Source organism: Oryzias latipes, chromosome 10, assembly GCF_053564925.1.
Source record: "Oryzias latipes strain Hd-rR chromosome 10, Olatipes_Hd-rR_3.1".
Taxonomy (NCBI): Eukaryota; Metazoa; Chordata; class Actinopteri; order Beloniformes; family Adrianichthyidae; genus Oryzias; species Oryzias latipes.
Window position 1 is genome coordinate 29,870,798 of NC_136246.1, and position 24,811 is coordinate 29,895,608.

At 39.9% G+C, this 24,811-nt stretch overlaps 1 protein-coding gene across 3 annotated transcripts; it reads left to right on the plus strand.

The window, feature by feature from the left end:
• Window positions 1-323: 323 nt before the first annotated feature.
• On the plus strand, window positions 324-24,581 carry gabra4 (gamma-aminobutyric acid type A receptor subunit alpha4). Of its 3 annotated transcripts, none has more exons than XM_011480495.4 (9): window positions 324-1,080; window positions 1,186-1,304; window positions 3,704-3,771; window positions 3,937-4,157; window positions 4,634-4,716; window positions 8,932-9,075; window positions 9,392-9,544; window positions 16,923-17,179; window positions 20,615-24,581. In XM_011480495.4, the coding sequence occupies exons 1-9, from the start codon at window positions 992-994 to the stop codon at window positions 21,140-21,142; spliced, it is 1,662 nt and encodes a 553-aa protein (XP_011478797.1). In that variant the 5' UTR covers window positions 324-991; the 3' UTR covers window positions 21,143-24,581. The 3 variants fall into 3 exon arrangements, with proteins under 3 accessions (XP_011478797.1, XP_020562430.1, XP_020562429.1); XM_020706771.3 differs by lacking the exon at window positions 20,615-24,581 and adding an exon at window positions 17,278-17,488; XM_020706770.2 differs by lacking the exons at window positions 324-1,080; window positions 1,186-1,304; window positions 3,704-3,771 and adding an exon at window positions 3,804-3,857.
• The last annotated feature ends 230 nt before the right edge of the window (window positions 24,582-24,811 follow it).

Below are 24,811 nucleotides of genomic sequence, written 5' to 3' on the forward strand. Positions count from 1 at the left end.
CCCACAGAGCCGCCTTGCTTTAGTTTATTGTGGGAGGACCGAGGTGGGCGGCTGTGCAGAGGATTGGGAGCTGCGTTAAAAGGCCACATGACTTCTTCGGCTTATGTGTAATACAGTAGCAAGAAGCTTCAGCTTTAACTGAAACCTGTGAGCGTGTGTTTGTGTGTGTGTGTGTGTGTGTGCGCACGTGTGTGTAGGCTGTTCCAAACTATAATCAGCAAAATCAGTGTGAGAAAACTCTATCTCATTCTCCTATATATACCCACGCTTCACCTTCAGAGTCACACACACAAAAAAGGGAAGGTCTTGTGTTTGTCCCAGGTGCAGTGAAATCTGTGAAGCAGCATGTGGCTTGTCCCAGTTCCTCTACTGTACCTGCGTGTGTGTCTGTGCATGTGCGTAATTGCGTATTGCGACAAGATTGACCCATTTGAATCTTAATAGTAGCTCACCAAAGAACAGCTGAAAGTAGTTCAACATGTAGGCTAAGCAGCGAGTGACACAACTACAAGGTGGCCAGTGATGGAGGACAGTGGAGTAAAGGTCAAAGGCCAGATGTTTAAAGCTAAATGGTGAAAGTTTAGCAAAGAGGGAGGGCTTATGGATAATGAGTCCTCCTTTTTCTAGTTTTCACATGGAGGTAATAAAAAAAGGAAAGAAGTCACGTGACTCTTATTAAATACATTTTGAAGCAGCAGCCTCCAACAACAGAGGGTGAAAGTAAAAAGGAGGAAAGGCAAATGGGGGAGGAGAGAAGTTGAAAGGAAGGAGAGTTGACCGTTGGTGGGGTTGAAGGTGGAAGCGCACATGTGAGGGCGCGCGCCCATGTGTGAGAGCAGCAGAGCGGCTCACAACTTCTTCGCTCTTCGCCGCTGCGCCCCGCCGCCGCCGCCGTCTCCGCCACCGCGTCTCTTCCCCTGCGCGTGATTCCCCGGGACACAGGCGGCTGGCGCGGTGAGATGTGAAGCAGCTAGAAGTATGGCATGCAAGGATGGTGGCTGCCCAGAAGAAGGAGATGGTGACAGCGACGCGCCCCGCTTTCATCGGGATCCTCGTCCACTTTTTCTTTTTGGCGACTTGGTGAGTGCCTCTGTCCGTGGTGCTGAAACCTCTAAAGTGGATGGCTTTGACCTACACCTCCCGTTTCCAGCTCAGAACTTCTTTGTTTTTGTTTTTTTATTTTAGTGTGGAGAAAATCTGTGGACAGACACGTAAGGATGAAAAGACCAACCCGGAGAATTTTACTCGAATTTTGGACCGACTTCTGGACGGCTATGACAACAGGCTGCGACCTGGATTTGGAGGTATTTAGGGAAACGGCTGTTTTGCGCACTGGCAGAGATGATATTAAAGAAGAGCGTCAACTCTCTTCCACTTTGGATACTTCAAGTTAAGAAAAGGAATTTCTTTAACCATTTTCTAAAATAAAAATGGTAAAACATGTATGAGTTGCAATTGAATGCAATAAAATATCTAAATATACTTCATTGCACCAAAAACCTTTACTTTAATGATTTAAAAGAATGTAAAAGCTGTAACTCTATACATTATCTTTAAAGATAAAAAGGAGCAACAGAACATAATATGATAGTTTTAAATGCAGATGATTCAAGCACTGACTAAACATCAAGCAAAAGTATTTTTTGTGTGTCATAATAGACAAAACTGAGATTATCTCTCACCCAGGAGAGATAAAGTATGTCATTACATCATTGTGGTCTGTTTATTCTACCTCTTTCTATGTGGGTGACTTGTTCTAACGCTGTGTCTTAGCTGAGCGCATCACAATGCAGCAGATGCTAAATTTCGTCCATAATTTGAAATCTTTCTGTAGACAGGCCTATATGCGCTCTGAGAAGAGCGCTGTTGTATAATGAAGTGTGTGTTGCAGGACAGAGGCTTAATGCACAGTTCAAGTGTTAAAAGTCTGGATTTGGCTGTCATTTATCGTGCCTGTTCATGTTAAGAACCAGCATTATTCCTAGAGAGGCACTTTGCTGGTGGTTTTCAGTGCTGAGCAGCCTGTCAAGAGAATTACACACGTGCAGGCCCACTCTTGTCATTGCAGTCTGCCCTGGCAGTCATTCAGTGTGGAGAAAAAATACATTCAAGATGAGGTTTTGACATAGTTTAAGAAGTGTGCGGGTGCATCATACTGTTTTTAAAGAAATGAGCCATTGCACATTTGTTTAATGGTTTTATGCTAATGATGTGCCCCTACATAGACTGAAAAAATGCGAAAGTTTAACAGATTTTAAGCAGATTTCAAAGCTCTTTTTTTTTTAAAGAAAAGCTCTTCTAGAATTTTCAAAAGTTGCTTTAAAAGACGTTTCTTAAACTAAAGCTAAAGCTAAAATCCATCTGAACAAAAAGATAAACTCATAAGAAACATGAAATTCGGGATGCTAAAGTTCTTAAGAAGAGTTTTTGGGTTTAATAAAAGGTAAATGAAATACTGTAACTGATTCTTCTTGTAATTGTGTGCAGCAGATTAACTAAATGCATTTGAAGTCAGTTCAGATGTAAAGCTGGAGCAGGAGACTGTTTCCTAAAAGTGTCAGAGCTAAGATTTATAGCTTTTTAATTTAATTTGTTTTTTATGGAAGTTAGTATTTACTGAGTGACTAATTTACAAGTTCTCAAGTGAAGAAATCAAGTGGTTGACATTTATGTTTGGTTTAATAAAAGACAATGAATAAAAGTGGACCAAAGATTGAACCCTGAGCTATGCCACGTGTTATATTCAATAACTTTTATTTGGGATTTTTTTTTTTTTTCTTAATAAAATGGACACAAAGGGAATAAAGCAATGAATTCTTAGGGGAATCAGCGTAGTTTGTGCTAAACAGGTGCAGTTTTTAGAAATGTAAGAGCCAACCTTTTTCTGGGCTCTTTTTTTTAATTAGAACTTGGTTTGTTTACTTTGGTTTTGTTTTGGTTTATTTCTGTTTTATTCCAGTGTAGCCGATGATTCAGTTTACCCCTGTGGAGTTTCGTTTGGTTAATTTAGACGAAACTTGTTTTCCTGTTATTTTCTTTATACATTGAAAGTCACACTCTTATCATCTTTTGATCTCTTGTAAAAGCTTTTCCAGTGGTCTTTTTAATTATAATTATGCACTCTTTGGGCAAAATAAAAAATAAAAATAAGGACCTCTTTTCTGGAGAGCAGCAGTAGTTCATTAGAAATTCACCTCTTAGTTGTGGGTGGGACTGTTGCCACAGAACAACTCCGCCCCCTTTTCCCCTTCCTATTGCTGAGTGCACGTAGCAGGGAGGTTGTGCCCCCCCGTCGTCATTCCAAAGCCCACCCCTCCATCCCGTCATCCATCTGTTCACATGCTCTCCCACTTACAGCCACTCACACCCCCCCCAATCTAGTTGTCTGCAAGTGGATGCATCAGAATGGAGCAGAGCAAGGAGGCTGTGGCTTGCCAATTTACCTGGAGGATATTTTTGAAGCACTGCATTTCCTCCACCCACACCTAAAGGGTGTCTAAAAGCAGGATCTTTGCAAGAGATTTGGAAAAACACTAAATCTGGACGGCAAAGAGCTTCCGAATCATAATAAAACATTTTGTTTTAAATGATTCCCTTTAAACTGTCAGAAAAAAGTGTTTTCTTTTATGAATCTGTCAGAAACTCTGTATTTAAAGCAGGTCATAGTTGTGACAGCTCCTGTCTGGTTTTGTTGATTCAACAGGTCCCGTGACTGAAGTCAAGACGGATATTTATGTGACAAGTTTTGGGCCTGTCTCAGATGTTGAAATGGTGTGTATTTTTTCTAAGATGAACGTCATAGTAACAGTTGTTTTGCTTGATGTTTTTTTTAAGGCTGCAGAAGAAAACCAAATTATGTATTTGATCAGAAAACCTTCAAATTAAGACGAGAAATGTATTTATTTTTGTGGCCTTATAATTTCTTTCTGGTTTCAGGAATACACAATGGACGTGTTCTTCCGTCAGATGTGGATAGATCGGCGGCTGATGTACGAGGGTCCGATGGAGATCCTGAGGCTGAACAACCTGATGGTGACTAAGGTGTGGACGCCTGATACTTTCTTCAGGAATGGCAAGAGGTCGGTTGCTCACAACATGACGGCGCCCAACAAGCTGTTCCGCATCATGAAGAACGGCACCATCCTTTACACCATGAGGTATGTATTCAAGATTCTCACATTTTTGCCAAATGAAATATAGCTCAACCTTTGCCAATGCGATCTGTTTAATGAAGCTTTGGAGATTTCACATGAAGCATTTTCGCTGTTGATTTTTCATGCTAAAATAGCAGGAATGACAGACTTTGTTTGTTGTGAAGCAATAAGAGAGATTTCTTATGAAATCAAAGCCAGACTCTTGGTGTAAACAGTAGAAGGCTGTGTGGGGAGAAGTACTTTTTTGAAGCACTACTTAACTTACAGCAAAAACAACATTTCAGGTAGAGGATTCTGGTTTTCAAGGTTTTATTTCCAATTTAGCTGAAAAGTGCAAGCTTTCAAATAACCTTTTGAGATGTTTCGATCTTCTGTGTCTTAAGGTTAGTTTTGCAGTCAATAGAGTGTTTCTTTTCTTAGTTTGTCAGTACTTGTGTGATTGTTTCTTAATGGGAAACATCTTCTCTGTTTTCCTTCAGGCTAACTATCATTGCACAGTGTCCCATGAAGCTTGTGGATTTCCCCATGGATGCACATGCATGTCCTCTCAAGTTTGGGAGCTGTAAGTTATCTAAGAAAGAAGAAGTTATCCAAGAAAACTGACCACATAGTAAAAAAATATATCTTTGTACATTAATAAGGATCTTAAGTCATGGGAAGGAGACATTTTATCCAGTTTATTTAGAGTTAAATAGATAAAAAAACAACAACATTTTTTTCCTTTTATTTAACCAGGTAAGCTATTCAGAACATGTTAATTTTTACAATAACGCAAATGACCTGTGTCATTATTGATTTTCCTTCTTTTTTTTTAAGAACAAGAAATAAACTAATTGAGCTAAAAAAGATGATTTCCATTGAGTCCTTGTTGCCATAATATGTAGAAGATTTACGTGAGAAGTGTTGAAGGTAAAGAAAGTTTACTCTCAACGCTTTTGTCAGACTTGTTTCATTTTTCAAAAAAATGCTGTATTTGGTGTTTTTAACATGTATTTGTGACATGATGGGGGTCATATAACAGGATAATTCCCATTTAAAATGACCTCCTCCCTGCTCCCTGCTTCGCTCAATTCCGATGCATCCACTTGTGGACAACTAAATTAATGTACGTCTTTGTTTTAGTCGTCTGTTTTGGAATCTGACTCAAATGGCTCCAATGTTGCTCGCCATTTTTGTTGCACCGGTAGGTTGTGAATGTGAGGGGCTGTAAACAAGCGGGAGAGACTGTAAATGAAGGGATAGTGGGAAGTGTGGGCAGGCTTACACCCCGCCAAAAGTCCCGGCCACAACTCGGAGGCAAATTTCTAATGAGCTTCTGCTGCTCTGCAGAATCTATGTCCTAGAAAACAACACAGGTTGTTTTTATTCGGGCTAAAATCAGCATAATTATTATTAAAAGACCTCTGAAAATGCTTTTAAAATAGATCAAAAAATGATTGAAGTGTTTCTTTAAAATGCAATTTTATCAGACAGAATTTTTACATGTTTAATGTAAATTTTAGTAAGAAGTACTTATGACATAAAATATATAATATAAAAGAATTATTATTGTACGTGTGGAAGTCTTGAAGAGCACAAGATTAAGTGTGTTCACCGTCATCTTAGAAGTGTATTTACAGTCACATATTCCAGTGAAGTTCTGTTTTCACCACCAGACTTCACTTTTTAATCATCTCCTCTTTGTTCCTTCATCAATCAAAGAGCTTGAGTCTTCAGGGCCATTTCCTGTTGTTTTCACTTTTTTGTTGTCATTGAAGCTTATTTTGCGTGTTTGTTTTAATTAGTTTCTGCATTAAATTAAGTTAGAATCTTCAAAATTTCTTCCTAAATTTGGTCAACTTCCTGACTATTTTACTTGTGAGGTACTGTAAAAAAACGGAAGAACTAAAGATATACTAAATCATTAAAAAGTTGATTTTTCATTTTAAAACACAACCTGGAATTTAAGGAATGTGATCAGAAGAAATGGAATAAACGAGTGGATTCCTTTTGTTCTTAGACTAGTGGACTACTAGCGATTTGCTGCTCAACAGCCAGTCAGTTTTGCAAGAAAGACAACAGAAGATTCTGAGTTTGTGAGTTTTATCCTCTGATCATATTTATAGGTCGGAAAAAGCTAGTTGGTTTTAATTCTATGCAGCAGTCTTTCCAGATGATGAGAGTTGAGTCACATTGTTCTTACTTTTAGTTCTAAACTGAATTGTAAAGACAGCAGCTTCAGAAAGTCACTGAACTCTAAAGAACGAAGAGATTTGTTCTTTATTGTGAACAATGAAGCTCCGATTCAGCATCTGTGTTTATGGCGTGCCAACTGGTCAGCAGAAATGACTCAAATAAAGGAACGGAGCAGCTTCGTCTTATCTGACGGAAGAAGCGTTTGGAAGATTAAATCTGAAAGAGAAAAGAAAGTTTGTCTCCTGACAGTCCGCTGTCGGTTGGTGACAACGCAGAGGACGAATTCTCCTTCTCAGCTGGTGTCCTGCCTCTCTCCTCTCCTCTTGTTTTCGTCCTTCTCCATCCTGCTCATTGTCACTGTTCACCTGCATTCACAGGAGAGAAAAAAGGAATCATGTCTCTGATGCAGCCTGAAGCAGAGGGAAGGTCAGACTCTCTTCTTCTGCCTCAGGACAGCAGAGACCTATGCAGCCCACCCCCCACCCCCCTCCCCAGTGCTGTGTGTGATCATTTTCTTGCCGTCTGCCCCGTGTTTCCATTTTCTCTTCCCTCTCCCCGTCTCCTTTTTGGCTTTCCATCTGGACTTGTATGCATAGGCACTGCGTTCCACCCCATGACACATCGGAGTCATTTCATTTGGTGGAACAGTTGGTGTACTGCCGATGTGGAGTCCCATAGGGAGTGGCAGGCAAAGACAACTGCCGTTTTGTTTTGCGTCCACAGATCGGTCAGTTTTTTTTGTTCGTAAACCAATGAGCAAATAAGAGGCAGAGTGCTAACATGGGAAGGTTTTGCTTCTGTAAAGACACTTTAAACTGTTCTTCATAGAGCCCATCTTTTTTCTAGCTTTATTTTTAAAGCACTTCACATGTAGAGGCAATTCCAAAACGCTTTGCAGAGACAATACGTGAGAGGGCTTTTCACATTTTGGTTCGTTCCTCTTGGTTCTGGTGTAGTTTTAGATCCACACTGGTTGGTAATCATAATGCTGCTCCATCAGGGAGGGACTGACTAAAGAAGGAGAGCATCTGTGACTTCAGTTTAATTTCATGCAGCAGCATGGTGGTTAGCAGTGATACCCCTCAGAGGTGGTGAGGAAGGAGACTGTATTTTTTTGACTCCATTTCTTCTGCTGTTGTACATCCTTTCATAACTTTTTTAAGGTATTTTCAACATATGCTTGATGTATTTTTCTGATGATGGAGGACAAATATAAAGAAAATGCACCCTTTCTGAGTATTTCTGTATTCAAATCGTTGTGAATCTGGACAGAATGAAAAATGGGATGATCTGAAAAAGATCTGTGACGTAAAAAAAATACACTGGGCGGGGCCCGAGCTCCCTGCTCCGCCCCATTGTAAAGCATCCACTTGTAGACGACTAAATTCATGTGCAACTTCATGTTCCTTGTCCGAGCTGGAATCTGGCCTAAAACTGCAAAGCTGGATGGCTCCAACATTGCTTGCCAATCTTGTTGCACCAATAATGTTGGGTTGGGGTATGAGGGGCTTTAAACTAGCAGGAGAGTTCATAAACGGAGAGCTTTCTGCAAAATCATGGCAAAATCATAATTTAAAGACCACTGGGAAGGCTATAAAAATAGATCCAAAGATGATCAGAGTGGATCTTTAAGACTTGAGGTCAAACAGTGACTTTAGCACGTTTATGCAAAAAAAAGACAATTTAGACCAGGGGTCCCCAAGCTCTGGCCCGCGGGCCGGCTTTGGCCCACCCACCCATTTGACCCAGCCCCCTGAACGATATCTTTTCTTTTTTTTGCGTTATTATTTTATTTAGGCTGGTCACGTGAGAGATTCATGAAAGCATAAAAAACGGAATCCCTGGTATTGTTTACTCACATCAATAAAGCTTATTTGAATTGAAATGTGAGCTAAGCTAAAAATGTTGCTACTGCAACCTCACTTTGCCCCAGTCATAGAACTTGAACGTGACCTTGCCCCCCCCATCAAAACAGAAAAATGACTAAAAGGTTTGGTAAGGGAAACATTTATTCAGAATGCAGGTATTTAACCTAGTTGATCAGAGAACAAACAGTGGTATCTACTAGGCCAGCCTCCTGAAAACCTCCTAATAAGCAAAGAAAACAAAAACCTCAAGAGACTGCTCATATGAGTCATTTAAGAGATTCTTGAACATTTACCTAAGATTGTGCATGGACAACAGAAACTTTATTTCTGTGAACAACCCACAGAGATTTATTTGGTTATTGATTTTCTATAATCTAAAATAGTGTTACTAAATATTTCCTGACTTTTTATGCAAAGAACCCAGAGATGGTCATTTGTTTTTTACTAACTTCATAAAGAATGTAATTATATATTTTTGGTGAAGAACCCAGAGAGGATTATTTGATATCAGATTGGGTTATTAATATTTGGTTATGTGTGGCTTTCAGTTTACATTTTGGCACTGTCACACTTTCTCTGTTTCAAACTGACCCTGGCCCCCGATCAGAGAATGAAAACGTCGAGTTGCTCTCGCTGGAAAAAGTTTGGGGACCCCTGATTTAGATTTTAGACAAATGTATATTTTAATGCTTCCTTATAGTTTTTTTCTCCTCTTTGTATTTCTGTGCCGGCAGACGCTTATCCTAAAACAGAGATGATCTACACCTGGACCAAAGGACCTGAACACTCGGTGGAGGTTCCTCCAGAGTCCTCCAGCCTGGTTCAGTACGATCTCACGGGCCAAACGGTCTCCAGTGAAACAATTAAATCCATTACAGGTGAGTTGTTTTAGCACTTAAGGTGTTTTTCAAGTAAGCCACAATCAAAACTTGTCCACAAATGTGTGTACTTTGTAAAATGTGTTGTTTTTTAAGTATATATTTAGTCTAAGGTTTAATTTAAAATTATGTATGTCAGTCAGCTGCTCAGAAACCAGCAAGAAGTCAGTGAGACAGTTCATAAAAGGATTACAAATACATTTTTACAAATTCAAATCTGAAACCTATATAAAAAACTTAACAAAATCTCCAAAATTCAAAGAAATGATCGTTTTAATTTAATTCTTTGTTAATCAAACTTCTGTTGATCCTGCAGGTGAATACGTGGTAATGACTGTCTACTTCCACTTGAAACGGAAAATGGGCTACTTCATGATTCAGACCTATATACCCTGCATAATGACAGTAATCCTCTCCCAAGTGTCCTTCTGGATAAATAAGGAATCCGTCCCGGCACGCACGGTTTTCGGTACGTACACGTCATGCACCCCTCGCCCTGCACAGCCTGTCTGAGGCGCTCATGTTGATACCTGCATGGCAACAGAGCAGCTAGTGCTGAGGTGTCATCCCAGCTGCCACCACATTGATGCACCGATGTTTTTCTGGTGGTTATAATAAGATACAAACTGTTTTTAGCTATGAAACACCCAAACAAAAACACCCTTCTGAGAAATTTATCTACTCAATTTTTACAAATATAAACTTATATGAACAGTGTCTGAATTTGCCTGACATGTGATTTTCTTAAAGCTTTTTTTTAATTAATTTTCTCCTTTTTAAATGGAAATCACATTTACATGGATTCACTTAAAAATATTTTTCATTTTGATTGATTTATTTCAAGACATTTTCAGCAATAAAACCTAAAGAAAAATGCAAAAAAATCTATTTTAGATTAAAAAAAAATTATTAAATAAAAAATAAAAATGATCTTCTTTATATGACATTATAATTGCTCTTAATCATAAAACTAAATTTGCATACAGTATCATACATTCTGAATTCATTAAATGTAATGATTGTCGTTTGATTAATTGCCTGAAAGCTATCGGGAGGAATTAAACTTAAGCAATTCCATGCCTATAATGTTTCACTTAACCATTTTTTTTAATATCATAATCTGGTTCTTAACATCTATTAAAGGTATTAACACTTTTTTTCTTTCCGGATTCACATCATTTATGAGGTTAATGATTTTCAAATTAGGAATAATGTATCCATTACGGAAAATACATCCATTGATGATCAGCAATAACACTATCAAGAATAAAGCAAAATCTTCTTACATTTTTTTTTTTCTTTTTCTTTATTTTCTAATAAATCTATTGATGTCGTAAATGGCTTTGATATATTTGTGCTTTGTAATTTTTTACATCCCTTGTTAAGTCAAATAATTGATGACTCGCTATATTAAGATTCAGAGACGTCAAAAAGAGAAACAAAGTTTTGAATTTTACTTGTCACTTTATTTTTTCATTTGAGGCCTCTTTATTAACTATTCAATGTAAAAACAGAAAGTACATTTTATACACTTAAGCTTTGCTCTTGCTCTACACGAGCTATCTTTTTTCTTTTTTTGGTTCAATTAGCTTAGCTGCAGGAGTGTTTAAAGGGTTTTTGAGGCCCTCTGTCAAAGGCCCCTCCATCGCACCCACAATGCAATAAGACACCCCTTGTTTATTGACCCCATCGTCACTTTGAATTATAAATAATGATAAACTGTTAAAAAAAAGAAAAAAAGAAGAAAAGACTGGAAACACATAATAGAGCAAAACCAAAAATAAAAACAGTTTTCTTCTGCCGTGGTGCAGGGGTTGATCGGTTGACCTCTGATTGGAAGATCGCAGGTTCGGTTCCTTCCCAGCCTGCCCATGTGTTGAAGTGTCCTTGGGAAAGAAACTATACCCCACACTGCTCCTGGTTGTTATAGGTGTAAGACTGTGGAGCTGCCATCAGTGTGTGAATGTGTGTGCGCATGGGTGAGTGAGACTGTGAAGCACTTTGGGCCTTCTGAGAATGTAGAAAAGTGCCATATTAGTAAACGCCATTTAGCTCCACTTTCCTTTTGGTTATAACAACAAAGAGTGAGCTAAATGGTGGCAGCACTGAGTGAAATGGTCTCAGTGTAACGGGAGTCAAACAAGTCGCCTGTGTAATTGTTTTCTGGTCAGTGGTCCCCTCTGCAGTGTCACCGGAGCCAGTTCGAGGTGCGTTGAGCACTGGCTGTGTGGTTTGTGTGTTTACTGAGTGAAAAGATGTGTTGTGACCCTCGCACAGTCTTCGCACAGCAGCGCAGGATCAGTGCCGCTCTGCTGCAGCGAGCTGTGCATCTGACAGTCCAGCTGCACGGCCTCTGCTTCCCCGTTCCCTAGAATCCAGCATGACACGGCCGTCACAGCCACGCAGCTATTGTCGCTTCAGTGGAAAGTCTGAGGCAGTGGATTTCTGCTGTTATCCGCTGCTTTTGGATGTGCGTGTGTGGCTCTTTGGGATGAAACGGTGGCGGCGGGGGAGGCGGTGTTTGGATTTTTCCCCATCTTTCCTGCAGTCATTGTCTGTTTTGACTTCTTGCCTGGGTGACTCAACGGCAGTGACCTGCTTTGAGAGTGGAGGAAGAAGTTTGTCTTCAATTACCAGAGACAGTGGACCAATCATTGACTGTAAATGAGAACTGGACTGAGTGAACCCTCCCCCCTTAGCGTTCCAAACAGGAAGTACCTGCTGATTCCATGAAGCCAAAATTCCATAGACGTCTACTGAGAAACAATTATTACAGTTATTACCATACTTTTTGGACTATACGTCGCACTTAATTTATTTTACAAAATATGGGAACAAGAACCGACATTTCATCTTGAAAGGCAAATGAAAACAACAGAATAGATAACAACCACAGCTTCACCTTGACACACTGAAGCTTAATTAGCTTCAGGAAACTTGGAGGAATCTAGTATATCAAGAACATGCTAACAAGTCAATAAAGCTATTTATCACTTCAAATCCCTAAATCCATTGAATTCTTCATCCTCTGCGTTGCTTTGGAACAAATCCGCCAAGCCCGGCATAAAACTAAGCAGTGCAAATATTAGTACACACACCTACAGTACCCTGTAACGGCTTTTACGCAGTTGTTGTATTTGTCAGAATGACCATTCTTGCTCTGCTATTTTTTTTTTTTACACGATCTTGATTATCCTGATTTTTCCTTGTGATCTTTTTTTTTCTTTATTGCAAGTTGTTCAAGTTACAAACTGACTAATCCGATGCTTCATTAAAAGTATGTGGTGCCTGCTGATCCCTACATCCCACGTTCAAAACCTTTTAAATGATAGATTTCGTTCTGTCTGCTTTTAAGTGGGTAGGGTGTGGACTTCCAACCAGCTCACTCTTGGCTGGTGAGAGCAGCTGCCATTAAAAATGTTGACTCAGATTGACTCGAACCAATCGCTACTTACTGACGTGTTGGTGTCCGTGGCAAAAAAATGGCAACTAAATTGGTTTCATTTCATTGGAGTTAAAGGCTAAACTAATTTTCTATGAGTGAAGTCACACTCACTCAGTCCAGTTCCCATATGCAGTCAATGGTATCAATTTCAGAGTAAAATGATTCAATAAAATGAGTTTTTACTTTTTTTTTATTGGAGCTGCAATGGAGCAGAATGAGTTTACTCAAGTGGTGAACGGTCCTAAAAGCTAGAAGCTAAAACCAAATGGGCTTTGCTTAATTCCATTCAATTCAATTTTATTTATATAGCCCAATATTACAACAGTTGTCTCAATGGGCGTCATACTGGTAATTGTATAATAAACATGAAATAATGAAGAACATAAACTCATAGAATTCAATAGGTAATGACTAAATTAAACAGACTAAGCTAAACTGGGCTTCCCTGCCCTTAGACCCTCCATCTCGGTAAGGAAAAACTCCTTTAAAAAAAACGGATTCCGGGAGAAAAAGAAGAAGCAACCTCAGGGATATCCACATGAAGGAGGAATCCTCTCTCAGGACGGACAGGTGATGTACCAGAACTATCAGAGAAGAATTAGCTTACCTGACTCTACAGCTACATGTTTAAAGAGTCTAGCAGATGGGCTTCATCCAGATGAGTTGGGGAACAGCTGGGGGAGCAAGACGAACCACAGGCAGGGTCCACAACCAAGTGTAGGAGCTGAGACGAGGTACACGGCCAGGTACAGGAATCACTCCTGCTCCCTCTGGGGGGAGTGGGAAAGGGGGACAATGCATGAATCGCACTGCACCAAACCGAGGCATGGAGAACTAAATAAAAAATGAATGATGAGAAAAGAAGACAGAACCCCAGTGCACCATACTTTCCCCAGCTTCTAATTTCTAGCAGCCTATTAGCAACTAATTGTTATTGTTATTAAGTTTAATTTAAACATGGTAACAGTAAGTTAAATATTTTCAGAGTACTAGCAAGTCTGGCAATACGTCTATTCAAAGAGAAATGTCTTAAGCCTAACTTTGAATGTAGAAACTGTGTCGGCCTTTCTTACATGAGCTGGGAGCTTAAAGGTTGGAAGTGGATGTAAAGACATTCCAGCTCATTGTGTTTGAGGCTGAACACTGCATGTTGCTTCATCTGAATAAGAATGATATGTGAGCATTTAACCCAGATGCATCTTGTAGCAAGAGTGGGTGTATGAGTCAACTTTTGTTTTTTTAGCTGCTGGAGCAGCAGTTTTTTTTAACCTTAAAGCTGTACAAAAAAAAGTTATTTCACAGTAAATGATGCTTTTCATTGTATTATTATTATTTTATTAGCAATTTAATTGAGCTTTTTTTTTCCCCAGATGAGCTTGCTTTGTGTGGTTTTCTTGTCTCTTCTGTAGAAAACCAATTACTGTTTGATTAGTTTGTGTACTTCCGTAATCTAACATCTTTAGTCAGTGATGCTCTCAGTGTGTCTCACACAATTGTGGCCACATTGTCTGCTGGTAAATCCTCTAACTTGTGTAAGAAAAAAAAAGAAGAAAGAAAGAATAATATCAGAATTTGAGGAGTTTCCAGGAAATCTGCCTTCTTTCCGGGACTTTCTCGACGTGCACTGCAGCAGCCAGTCACAAGATTTAGAGGATCTGTGTTAATGGAAACTCCAGATTACTGATTCTGAAAGAAGATTAACCCAGATGATTCAAAAACCAGCCCTTTTTCTAAAAGATTTTTCAATTTCCTAATGGAGAAGGAACTTTTCTTTTTTATTTCAAGTATGTGATCATAATTTGTGGCCAAAGTTGATTAAAATACCTGTTTTTATTCAACATACATGTGTTGTTGAGGGCATTTTAATGAGAAAACAATCCAGATATTTGCTTTTATGGCACTTTTTCTGCTTTGACTTTTATTTTCAATGATGCAGTTTGATTTTTTTTTTCTTTCCCTCACATAAGTCCATTTTAGTTTATAACAGCTTTGCGGTTAATGTGCTCTCTCTGCAGTCCACCTTTAAAATGCCACCAAGTCGCTTTTTGACTGACAAGTAATTATATAGCAGCGCAGAGGACGCACAGTTATGTTGCGCAAGGACTCTGCAGCAAAGACTGTTCCAGATCAAGACTAAAGGAGATTTTCTCCAAGCCACGTCATAGCTATTGATTAATAATACCAAGGACGAGTGATGAGCTGAAAGCTGGTGCAGTGACCCTCTGCTATATAGGAGCCAAGCATGACCTTACTTCCTAGCTTTTTAGTTTGGGTTTTGGCATCGCCTATTCCTTACAGCGAAAACAAACATGTTTGGCTCATCTTGGATGGATTCTATGCAGGAGCTTCAATCAATAGATCCTCAGGCGCTATGGTGTATAACCTCGATTTGCTTACAGTCTGACTGAAGAGTCAGAAGTGATGCTGCGCCAGAAGGAAAAATGAACAGCTTTAAGCTGGTGGCATGACATTTTTCATGCAATGAATGGTATTTGGAAGCAGAGCTTGCATGCCAACAGAAATAATCCTCTTTTAAGTTGCATTTTTTTTAATCTTTGAAACAAAAGAGAGCAAAAGCTTCTTTTGTTTCTCCTCGGTGTTGTCTTATTTAACGTTATTAGCCACGGCTGATTCTTCCAGAGCGGTGAGGGGAAGAATTTTATCAGCGACAGATGAGGAAGCAATGTCAAACTGTTTTGTAACAACAATAGAATTAAAAAATATTGTTTGTTTGTAGTGTCAGGTAGGTGTAGTATAGAAGTGACCCCATTGATCTGAAGAGCCGAAGCATTCAAATATGTACTTTTAGCTCTTTTTGAAGTTGTTTGGTTGGAGTTTCAGAAATGCTGGCTGCAAAACAGAGCATAAAAAAATCAGAAAAACTACCATTAAGAAAAACAACACATAAAGAACAAAGTTTATAGCATGGCTGTTGTAAAAAAAAAGTGCAGTTGGAATAATCTTTGACTAGTAAAAACCTTAATAACAGCTGGAAAACACTGTTATTGTGGATAAAAGAATCTGATGTTGTTGTGATTAGACCTAAAACGTCCTTTCTTTGCCATCCTAACACGTAAAACAACTCGTGCAATTCTTTGGAGCATCATTGTGAACTAAAAGTCCTAGTTCAGCACCAGGTTTTTGGTTCAAAACACATTATAGTTCAAGTTTTAAAGCAACAATTGACGTCAAAAAGCAAACATAAAAAGAAAAAGATTTCTTGAAAATTAACTGGACAAACAGTTTTTCTGTAACCTGTATCAAAATCAGAAATGTGTGAATCTGACTAACTGAAATTAAAAATGGGGCTAATTAAATTACCCTAACCTTAATTTTTGGACCGCATGCCAATTTTGTTTACTAATAGCAACCAGTCCGCCTTATACACTGTGTTCCAATTTATTATGCTATATTATATAAACTTCTGGATGATATTTTGCCTCGGGGCTCTTGGCATCACTGACATTAATCTCAGACATCTGTGATGTTTAGTTTGTCAGGTCAGTCAAATTAAAGAAGGACGTCCCACATCATTAGCCAGACCAACATTTTCGAGCAATACAGGAAAGAAAAAGGATCTCTCTGCTGCTGAAAAGCATGAAATAGTTAAATGTCTTGGACAAAGTATGAAACTCTTGAATGTTTCATGAAACGTATCTTTGGGTGGGTGTGGTTTTGGAGAGCCATCTGTTGGGAGTTGGTAGATTCAAACCGGATCTGATGCTTGGATAATGCTTTTGTTTTATTTATTTATTTATTTTTATTCTTTTGTAGAGGATGAGTCCATGTTTTGGGCTCTGTCGTATTTGGTTTCAACCAACTATCTTTTAAATGTTCATATTATTAGATTGCTGCTTGTGTTTCGTTTGCCTGCCTGATGGTCGTGACCACGGCATGTGTGGTCAGGTGCTTCGGTGCGTCCAATGATCTGTCAGGCATGTTGCATTTCCAAATGCTGGTGAAGAACACTGCCAGAAAACCACACTCCATCTGCGTTTCCTTCCAATCCTCTCCGTGAGAGAACAAATGACCCAATGTTGTCACGAGTGGAATTGTCACAGATGCAGCAGTGGATTGGTCCCTCCCTTCTGCTTAAAGTCCTGCAGCTTTGTTAGACTTTTTGATTATGATTTATTATTTAAAATCTGTATTTTTTTGGAGCTAAGAATGATGCAGGACATCTGTAAGTGTATGACCCTCAAGGGATTTATAAAATCAAACTATTTTCTTTCATAAATCTGGGAAAATATCACACATAGTAACAACTTTAGTTAAGACAAACATAGCTTTTAGCATCTGGTGTTGAAGGTTTTCAAATTCTCATTTTCAGCAAGAGAATAAAACTTGTCTTCTCTTTTTGGCACAGTTTTGGGTGCTTTCATTGTTTTCCACCTCCTTTTAGGCATCACAACCGTCCTGACCATGACGACACTCAGCATCAGCGCCCGCCACTCCCTCCCCAAGGTCTCCTACGCCACGGCCATGGACTGGTTCATCGCCGTTTGCTTCGCCTTCGTCTTTTCTGCCCTCATTGAGTTTGCGGCTGTCAACTATTTCACCAATGCACAGATTGAGCGGGCCAAAAAGAAGCCGGCCAAATGTCCCCCGGGGCCTCAGACCACGCCTGTCAAGGTGAAGGACACAGAAGAAGTGCTGCAGGTGATGTTTCCTTTCTCGCTGTGGCTCAATTATCATATGTCAAGGAGCACCTATATAGCCGGGCCCCTCATTATGTTTTTTTTTTGTTTTTTTTTTAGATTTCTTTAGACCTTGAATTTCAAAGCTTTTTGGACAGATATACCATCTTTCACCTGGATGGATAAGCTACATTTAATCACCCGAACCCTCTGAAGTGTTTTCAGTTGTGTTAGTGCCCCCTTCTTGCACATCTTAAGCTTTTACATTTCACATTTTGAATTCCTACACAACCGAATTGTCAACTTTTTGTGCTGGGAGCTTAAGCAAATTACATTAACAGCATGGTAGCTGACATGAGAATCGATTCAGACTTCATGAATATGCTATGAAGTTATTTTAGAGCTCAGACTCTGAGTCAGATATGATGAAAGTCAAACATCACTTTTAAATAGAGGAGTGCTTTATACGATCTGCCATGGAGTCACGTGGAGGAAAAGGCGCCGGCGTCTTGGATGGTGTTTTCTGTCGCAGACCAGCCGTTAACGGATCTCCTATCGATGCGTACGTCAGTTTACAGGGTCGGCTTTAGGAGGCCCCCTCCAATTTGGATCAGTGTGTTGTAATCATGCCTGCATGCATTAAAGTGACAACGGCACTTCGATGGATTAGTAGGTTGCCAAGGCAACACGCCGTTACATCTGTATATGTTTCAGTGGCTCTGGAGGGGGGAGAAAAGTTAATACTCTCTCAGGAAGTCCTGTCAGCTGAGAGGGGGGGGGTGTAAACACAGGTTGGTCTCTGTTGATAGCTGAAGGCCCACTCAGAAGAAAATTGTGTTTTTAACATGTTTGTGTGGCATTTTTTTCAAACAATGAAGGACATGTATTAAGAAATTAAGGTTAAAACAGTGTTTCTGAGTATTTCTTTATTCAAATCGTAGGGGAATCAGGAAGGGCTGTAACCTAGCAGGAGAACGTAAACCAGGCAAGTCCAAAGTCTGGCCCATGGGCCAAATGCGACCCACTGTTGGAGCCAAAGTCAGTTTTCTATATTTAATAGTTATTATCCTAAAAAAATCCCTGTTGGAGCTTGCAATCAAGTAACGCCACGTCGGAGAGACGCTGGTAGCACGACTGCATTGTTAGATTGAAGCCTGAGAAAGTTGGAAGCGACATCGTTTTTTCACCGTGTGTTTGTGTAATTGTACATTTTTGGAATAAACAGTGTGATTGAACAAACACGTCTCACTCGCGTTTCCAATAACAGTTGCTGGACAGACTTCAAACGGGGGTACTGGAGACAATCGCGCAGAGGCCCACTACACCCGCGTTCAGATCTTCACCATACCGTTGTCATAACATCAATCATACACGGCCTCCAGCGCTTTTTAAGAACTGTGTGTACGAGTTCTTGATGGTGATTGGCTAAATTATAAAATAAGGCGCTGCATACCTGTTGCAACAACCCGGTCTTCACTTCGTAAATTTACTGTAATTTGGATAAAACTGTGTTTAGATTTATTTCTGTTCTACGAGAAGAAGTAAAAGGTAACCCATTCCAAAAAATGTTTTTCGTTAAGTAGTTTCATTATATTTTATTTTATTAAAAGGGTTCAAAGAATGCAGACTGAATGCTTGACCCTCACACCTTTTCAGGGCCTTTTTTGCAAAAAGTTTCATTTGCAAATCTGAGGCAACCTTTAGATTTAGCCTAAAAAATTGCATAATCATAATTAGAAGACCCATGGGAACCCTTTTAAATTGGATCAAAAGATGTCCGGAGTGGGACCTTAAAGATCCAACTCTCGCCTCCTTTAGCGATGATGAGCTCAATCCACTCTCACACCACCACTGCTCCTCTTGAGACTCAACGCTATCAGATCCTCTCAGTATCAGGGTGGGGAGTTGTGGTGGATTATTGCCTCCCCACCAGCATCACACCCACCCCTCTTGAAAACATCAACTCTCAAAGGATAAGCTCCTTTGATGCAACATAGTATTACTACCCCAACGCCATCCTGAGCGCGCTCTCTGTCCTAAGCTTGTGTGAAATGAATGAAATCTTCGCTGAGTGACATTTGTGTTGCACACACTGTTGTCAGTTTCAAGATTAAAGTCATCTGTGTTGGGGGTGTGGGGGGAGCAGACTGATGCTGACCGATTCCTTTAAAAGAATAAACACTTCACATGAATTTACCTTCTCTGCAAAGGAAAAAAAACAGGCAATGTTTGTTCTTTTGAAAAGGCTTTAAAGTTGTACGGTTACTGTGCGCTTGTCTTTGATTTTCCTTAAGCAGAGGAAAAGAGTCTTTGAAATAACATTTGACTTCAGTGAGTGCTTTTTTAGCACAATGTTAAATAAAAAGGAAGACAACTAAGAGGAAAAAATAACTGCTTCCCACAAACAAAAAAAGGGGGCAGTACGATTATTTTTGAACAGGCATGTCATATCTTTGGACCGCTTTCTGCAGAAATATTTTATATTAAGTAAACAGGTACAAGTGAAGGGTACAAGTAAGGCAACGCTCACACTAATTGCCTTAAAGACCACTTGATGTGTTGAAATTAAATGTCGTGACATTATATAATTAGAAAAAATGAACAATTATGGTCTGTTTAGAAGAGGCAATTGCAAACTTAAAGTGCAATTCGGGTCGATTTCTTATCGACTGCAATCCACTAGGAGTCACAAAGTCTTACTTCACCTTTTAGAAAAATAAGCATTTATTTTATTGTTAATGTTGTTATAATAGTAACTATGTTGTTCATTTTTTGCATAAACAGAGATTTTTTTCCCTCTGAAAGATGAAATGGTTTATAACTTTTGACAGAGGTTCACATGACTTCCTTTCAAAATAAAAGACGCCCTGTACCACATATGATCCCCCTCAAAGATGCAGCAAATGCAGTGGTTGGTAGTGGGATGTCAGCAGTGACATTTGTCGGTGAAATTTGTAAATCTGACAAACTAAAATTAAATCTGAGCTAATTACGTGATCCTTACCTGGGGGTTGGGGGGCCGTTGGGCAGGAGGTGCTGGGGATGAGTTGTGTTTGTGCTGCTAAGATGCTGACACCCCCGCCAACAGGAGGACAGGGCGGACAGCGCCATCTGGGTTATAACCATTTATATTTTATTTGTGTTGTAATGTATTTTATTGTTATTTTTCTATTATGTTATAGCATGTGTGGGAGTTTTTTTGTACAGCACCTTGAGCTGTTTTTTTTTCATGAAAATGCTTTAGGAAATAAAATTAATATGAATTTGAATTTGGTTTACATTTTGATCAACAGGGAATTGATGAATAAGTTTTAGAAGGCCTTAGGTGCAGCCCAAAGGTGTTTTTCTTGACTTGTCTATTCTTGGTTTTTGGTTCCTGGTTAGCCGGTCTGTTGCAGGGCTAATCAAGAAACCCTAAAGGTTGGTGCATCTTTCATGTTCTCCATTTGTTTTACAGCAAATTCCTGATTCCAATGGTTCCCTGAGAAAGCGGAATTACGTCGCACATCAGGAGCCGAGCAGTCAGCAGAAAGCCCAGTCCATCACCAACATTTCAGGACTCGGAAGAGGAAGACCTTTGCGGCCTCAGGCCAGCGGGGCCAATGGCAGCTCCTCCACCCTCTCCCGTACCAGCCCGAAGTCTGGGAGCCTGCTCAGCGTGGCCTCCTCAGCTCAGCTGGTGAGAAGCACACCTCTGGCGGCAGCTTCCACACCGGATATAATGGCAGGGACGCCGTGCAAGCCGGGAACCAGCTCCACATCTCTGCAGCATCTGCTGGGGCCCAAACTGGAGCGTATCCAGATGATGGGGAATAAACTGGAGCCAAAGCAGACGCCATGCTCTCAGCCAACCACTGCTGGGATGGGTGGAACCAGCAAAATTGACAAGTACGCAAGGATCCTGTTCCCGGTATCCTTCAGTGCATTCAACATGGTGTACTGGGTGGTTTACTTGTCAAAGGAAACAATGGTGGGCAAAGGTTAGAATTGGAAATAACACGTGGTGTGACAATCAGTTTGGAATAAAGCCGTCTGCACACAATAAAACGGATCGTAATCGCCACAAAGAGATATTTTTCTTCTGGAGTTGTGGAGAACATGGAACCAAAAAAACACAGGTTAACTCAATAGGAAGAAGAGCCCCTGCACACAGGAATATTTGACTGTCCTTTGTATATTTCATGATGCCTCATTTAACTTATAAGGTCTTTAATGGATTCAACTGCCTCATGATCCCTTTGGTCTGTAGCCAAGCTGAAGCATGGGATTTTGCCAGTTTCCTATTTTTGTACCCCCGCACCTGGACAAGCCGTTTGGATTATCCTGAACTGATCTGCTCCAGCAATGTCTATGTGTTTATTTGGTTAAGCAAACGTATATTTATTGAGAAATCTTCACTTCCTTTTTGAATATTAAGAGTCGTTATGAGTGCAAGGAAAGCTGAGGATGTACAGGCAGATTCTCTAAGAGCATATAGAGGATTGTGTTGGTTTTGCAGGGATTTTACGATGGATAATTACTGAATCCTGGAAATGCCAAGCTAAGAAGAATTCATTTGGATCTAAAAGGAAGTCTTTACACCAGAGAGTGGTCTGGCTTTATCGCCCAAGTATAGATTCTTCTTCTAAAGGATTTTCACCAATGCAAGATGGATTGACAAAACAAATTAAACTTGGGGATGAATCAGAAAACAAGTGGTAGACCAAGACTTGCAGCAATAGAGATTTAAGCCTTAGTCACACGCACCCATACGGATGTTGTAGGATTTTGGGTTGTCCGACCGGAGCGGCCATATCTTAAGGGGAGGGCTGGTGTGTCTTGTCTTGCAATTCCCTTGAGGCTCATACAGCCACTTCAAGGGACGTCATGAAAATGGAACGTACCGATGTCATGCGTGTGGTAAGTGTATCGTGACGTATTTGTAAGGATAATGTAAGGTACACACACTTATGACGCAAGGCTAATGCTGTTGTATGGCACCGCACACAAATGCTCCACGCATGGGGTGCATGGGTGATGTTTAAGTGCCCATAGGTGCCCACACAACATACACTCTGATTCTCTAATTTCCTCATTTTTAAAGCTACAGTCACTTTGGGTGCGTGACACACATTCTTGAACACGTTAAATGACCATTCTTGAACGTGACTTTAGTCCATGGAGTTCTGGACAAGCAGGGAAGGGGCTTCGTCCTCTATTTCTTTTTCTGTTGTTTACCAGCACATGTACTCAAAGCTTGAAGGGGCTTGGTGTGAAATGTTGAAGCGGTGCAAATCACGTGAATCTCGCTCCTGGCTTTTTCTTTCACAGCTCTATGAAAGCCATGGTGTGATATAATTCAAGCCGGACACAAGCCGGAAATGATTAATTTCTCCTTTGTAATCAATTTTCAAATGCTTGGCACGTCAATGAATTGGAAGGGATGCTACCCATACGTCACTACCAAATTTGAGTGCCTGATTGATCACAATTCGACCTGGTTGAACTTGCAATGGCTGCTCGTTTTGTATGTGGAACCCAAATACGGTTGTAGAAACTTGCGTAGCTACACACGAACGCAAGAGTTTTGAACACGGAAACACAAAACGTGCATTTACTGGTGTTTAAGTGGTAGCTTAACTGTGTGTTGCAGGGGGTGGTGTGAAGATCGCTCAACAGTCAGGCTGCACATGAGGAGCCCACAGTTTTCACTTGAACAGCACCAACGGGTTCAGGGGAGTTGGACAAAATAACAAATCTGCAGGACACGCCTGGGTTTCACCTACTTCACTCTTACTTTCTGTTTTGTGTTGTATAAGTTTGGCTACAACCTGTTGCTTTCAGTATACCTATAGAAAGGGCTCACCGAGTGATCTTTGGTCTTAAAATTTACATAATGCTATCCCTGTACAAGTTTGCCCATTTTTCGCACCGTAGACAGTCCATAGTCACCCGTAAGGGCAGTTGTGACTAAGGCAGAAATAGTTTGACTTGCTGCAGTCAAGACCGTCCAAGTGAATAGGTATGTAGGCAAATGCAGGATCAAAGAGTAAAGCCACAATATGCTCACGTGCTGCTCTGGTTCATTGCACTTCACGGGAAACCACCTCCTGTTGTTGAAGCTGCACGAGAGCCTCAACAGACCAGACTCCCTTCCAAGGACCAGGTTCTCTCAATGTAAAGTAAATAGATCTAGTACAAGTGCAGATTTTTCAGGGAGAGTCACTTTATTTATGAAGCTAAAATCAACAAATGGTTAGGTCAAGGGCTTAAACATACTTCTACATCCTCTCTCGTCATTATTGCTTTCCTTCATCCACCAGTTCATGTTATCGTTGTTTTCTGCCACCAGGGGGCAGCATTAGAAATGTGTGGGAAAATGTGAGTTATACTGTTGCGAGTGTTGGTCCGTTAAATCTGATGAGGAAAAATGATGTGGACAAAGATTTCCTTTGGTGAAAAATCAAGCTGTTTTTACAGGAACATTTGAATAGCTACAGTAAGCAACCCAACTGCGGAGTATCATACAGTGCTGACATCATCAGAATTAAATATGTTTGAATTTGTTTGCATTAAATTGAATGCTTTCTTCCTTCACTTGGTTTCTCCAACCGCTCCCATTATAAAATTTCTAGCTTCTTCACTATGAAAACCTGTTGGAGAGCATTTTCAGACACCTGCAAAAACTCTGTTTTCATGGATTTGCTTGGCAAACCATTTGGATATGTTAGGCTTTTGCACTAGCACACGGTGGAGGTCCTGCAGGAGGAATGATGTAAACCCAAGCAGACCTCTTGCAGAGCAACTCAGCCAGTTAATACAATAAACACTATCTAGTGCATTTGCAAGTCTGATTTTTCACAGAGGCTTTTCTCTTTAGTTTTGTGTTGCAATCTCTTTCTAAAAAAAAATTTAAAAGGATTGTCAGCCCAGGCTTAAACCCAGAAAAATGAACAATTTCTCCACTAAATCCAGTTGATATTTATAAACTGGCCATTCTATACCAAGGCGCAGCCGGATGGAAACCAAATGCAAAATATATTTAAACTGACTGAAGTTGGTACAAAAAAACACACACATTTCAGTTAAAATTAGCTAGTATGTTGTCATGGTAATCTATACAAGAATATCCAGATATAAATTGTCAACAAAGAAGTGAGCTCTGAGTTTCTAAAGCTTGATGAAAAGCATGACTCGTCCCAACCTGCAAATAAACAACCGGCAGGTAGCATCACCTCAGTAAACCAAATGCTGTTGGCTCTTTGGATGAACATGTCTGTGTTTTCTAAAAGTGTGTAATCCTCTTACTCTGTGGGATTAGACCGACAACAACATTCATTGTGACACAAATAAAACGCAACTTTTAGAACTAAATTTTACTTTTGCTGCTTTTGAAAAAATGTAGCAAAATATTGGAAAGCTGTTGTGCAATAAATAATCCTTTTTTTATTTTTTTGAAGCCAATATTTTGAGGGGTCTAAAACCCCATTTTTTTTAATTTTTTTTTTAGAGAAAACTAAAAAAAAGATCTTTTGAATACTTGGTTGGTGACAATCTTTCTCCCAGAAGAAGTGTTATTCTGAGAATACGTGCAAAATAAGAACTCCTTACACTTCTACATTTCTGTAATTTTAGTGATATCTAGTGGTGAAACTGTAGATGGCATTTGAATGTA

Coding starts and splice junctions, on each gene's coding strand:
- gabra4 (XM_011480495.4), top strand. CDS start 992: ATGGTGGCTGCCCAGAAGAAGGAGATGGTGACAGCGACGCGCCCCGCT. Junction 1,305..3,703: donor GCTGCGACCTGGATTTGGAG/GTATTTAGGGAA, acceptor TTGATTCAACAG/GTCCCGTGACTGAAGTCAAG. Junction 4,158..4,633: donor ACCATCCTTTACACCATGAG/GTATGTATTCAA, acceptor GTTTTCCTTCAG/GCTAACTATCATTGCACAGT.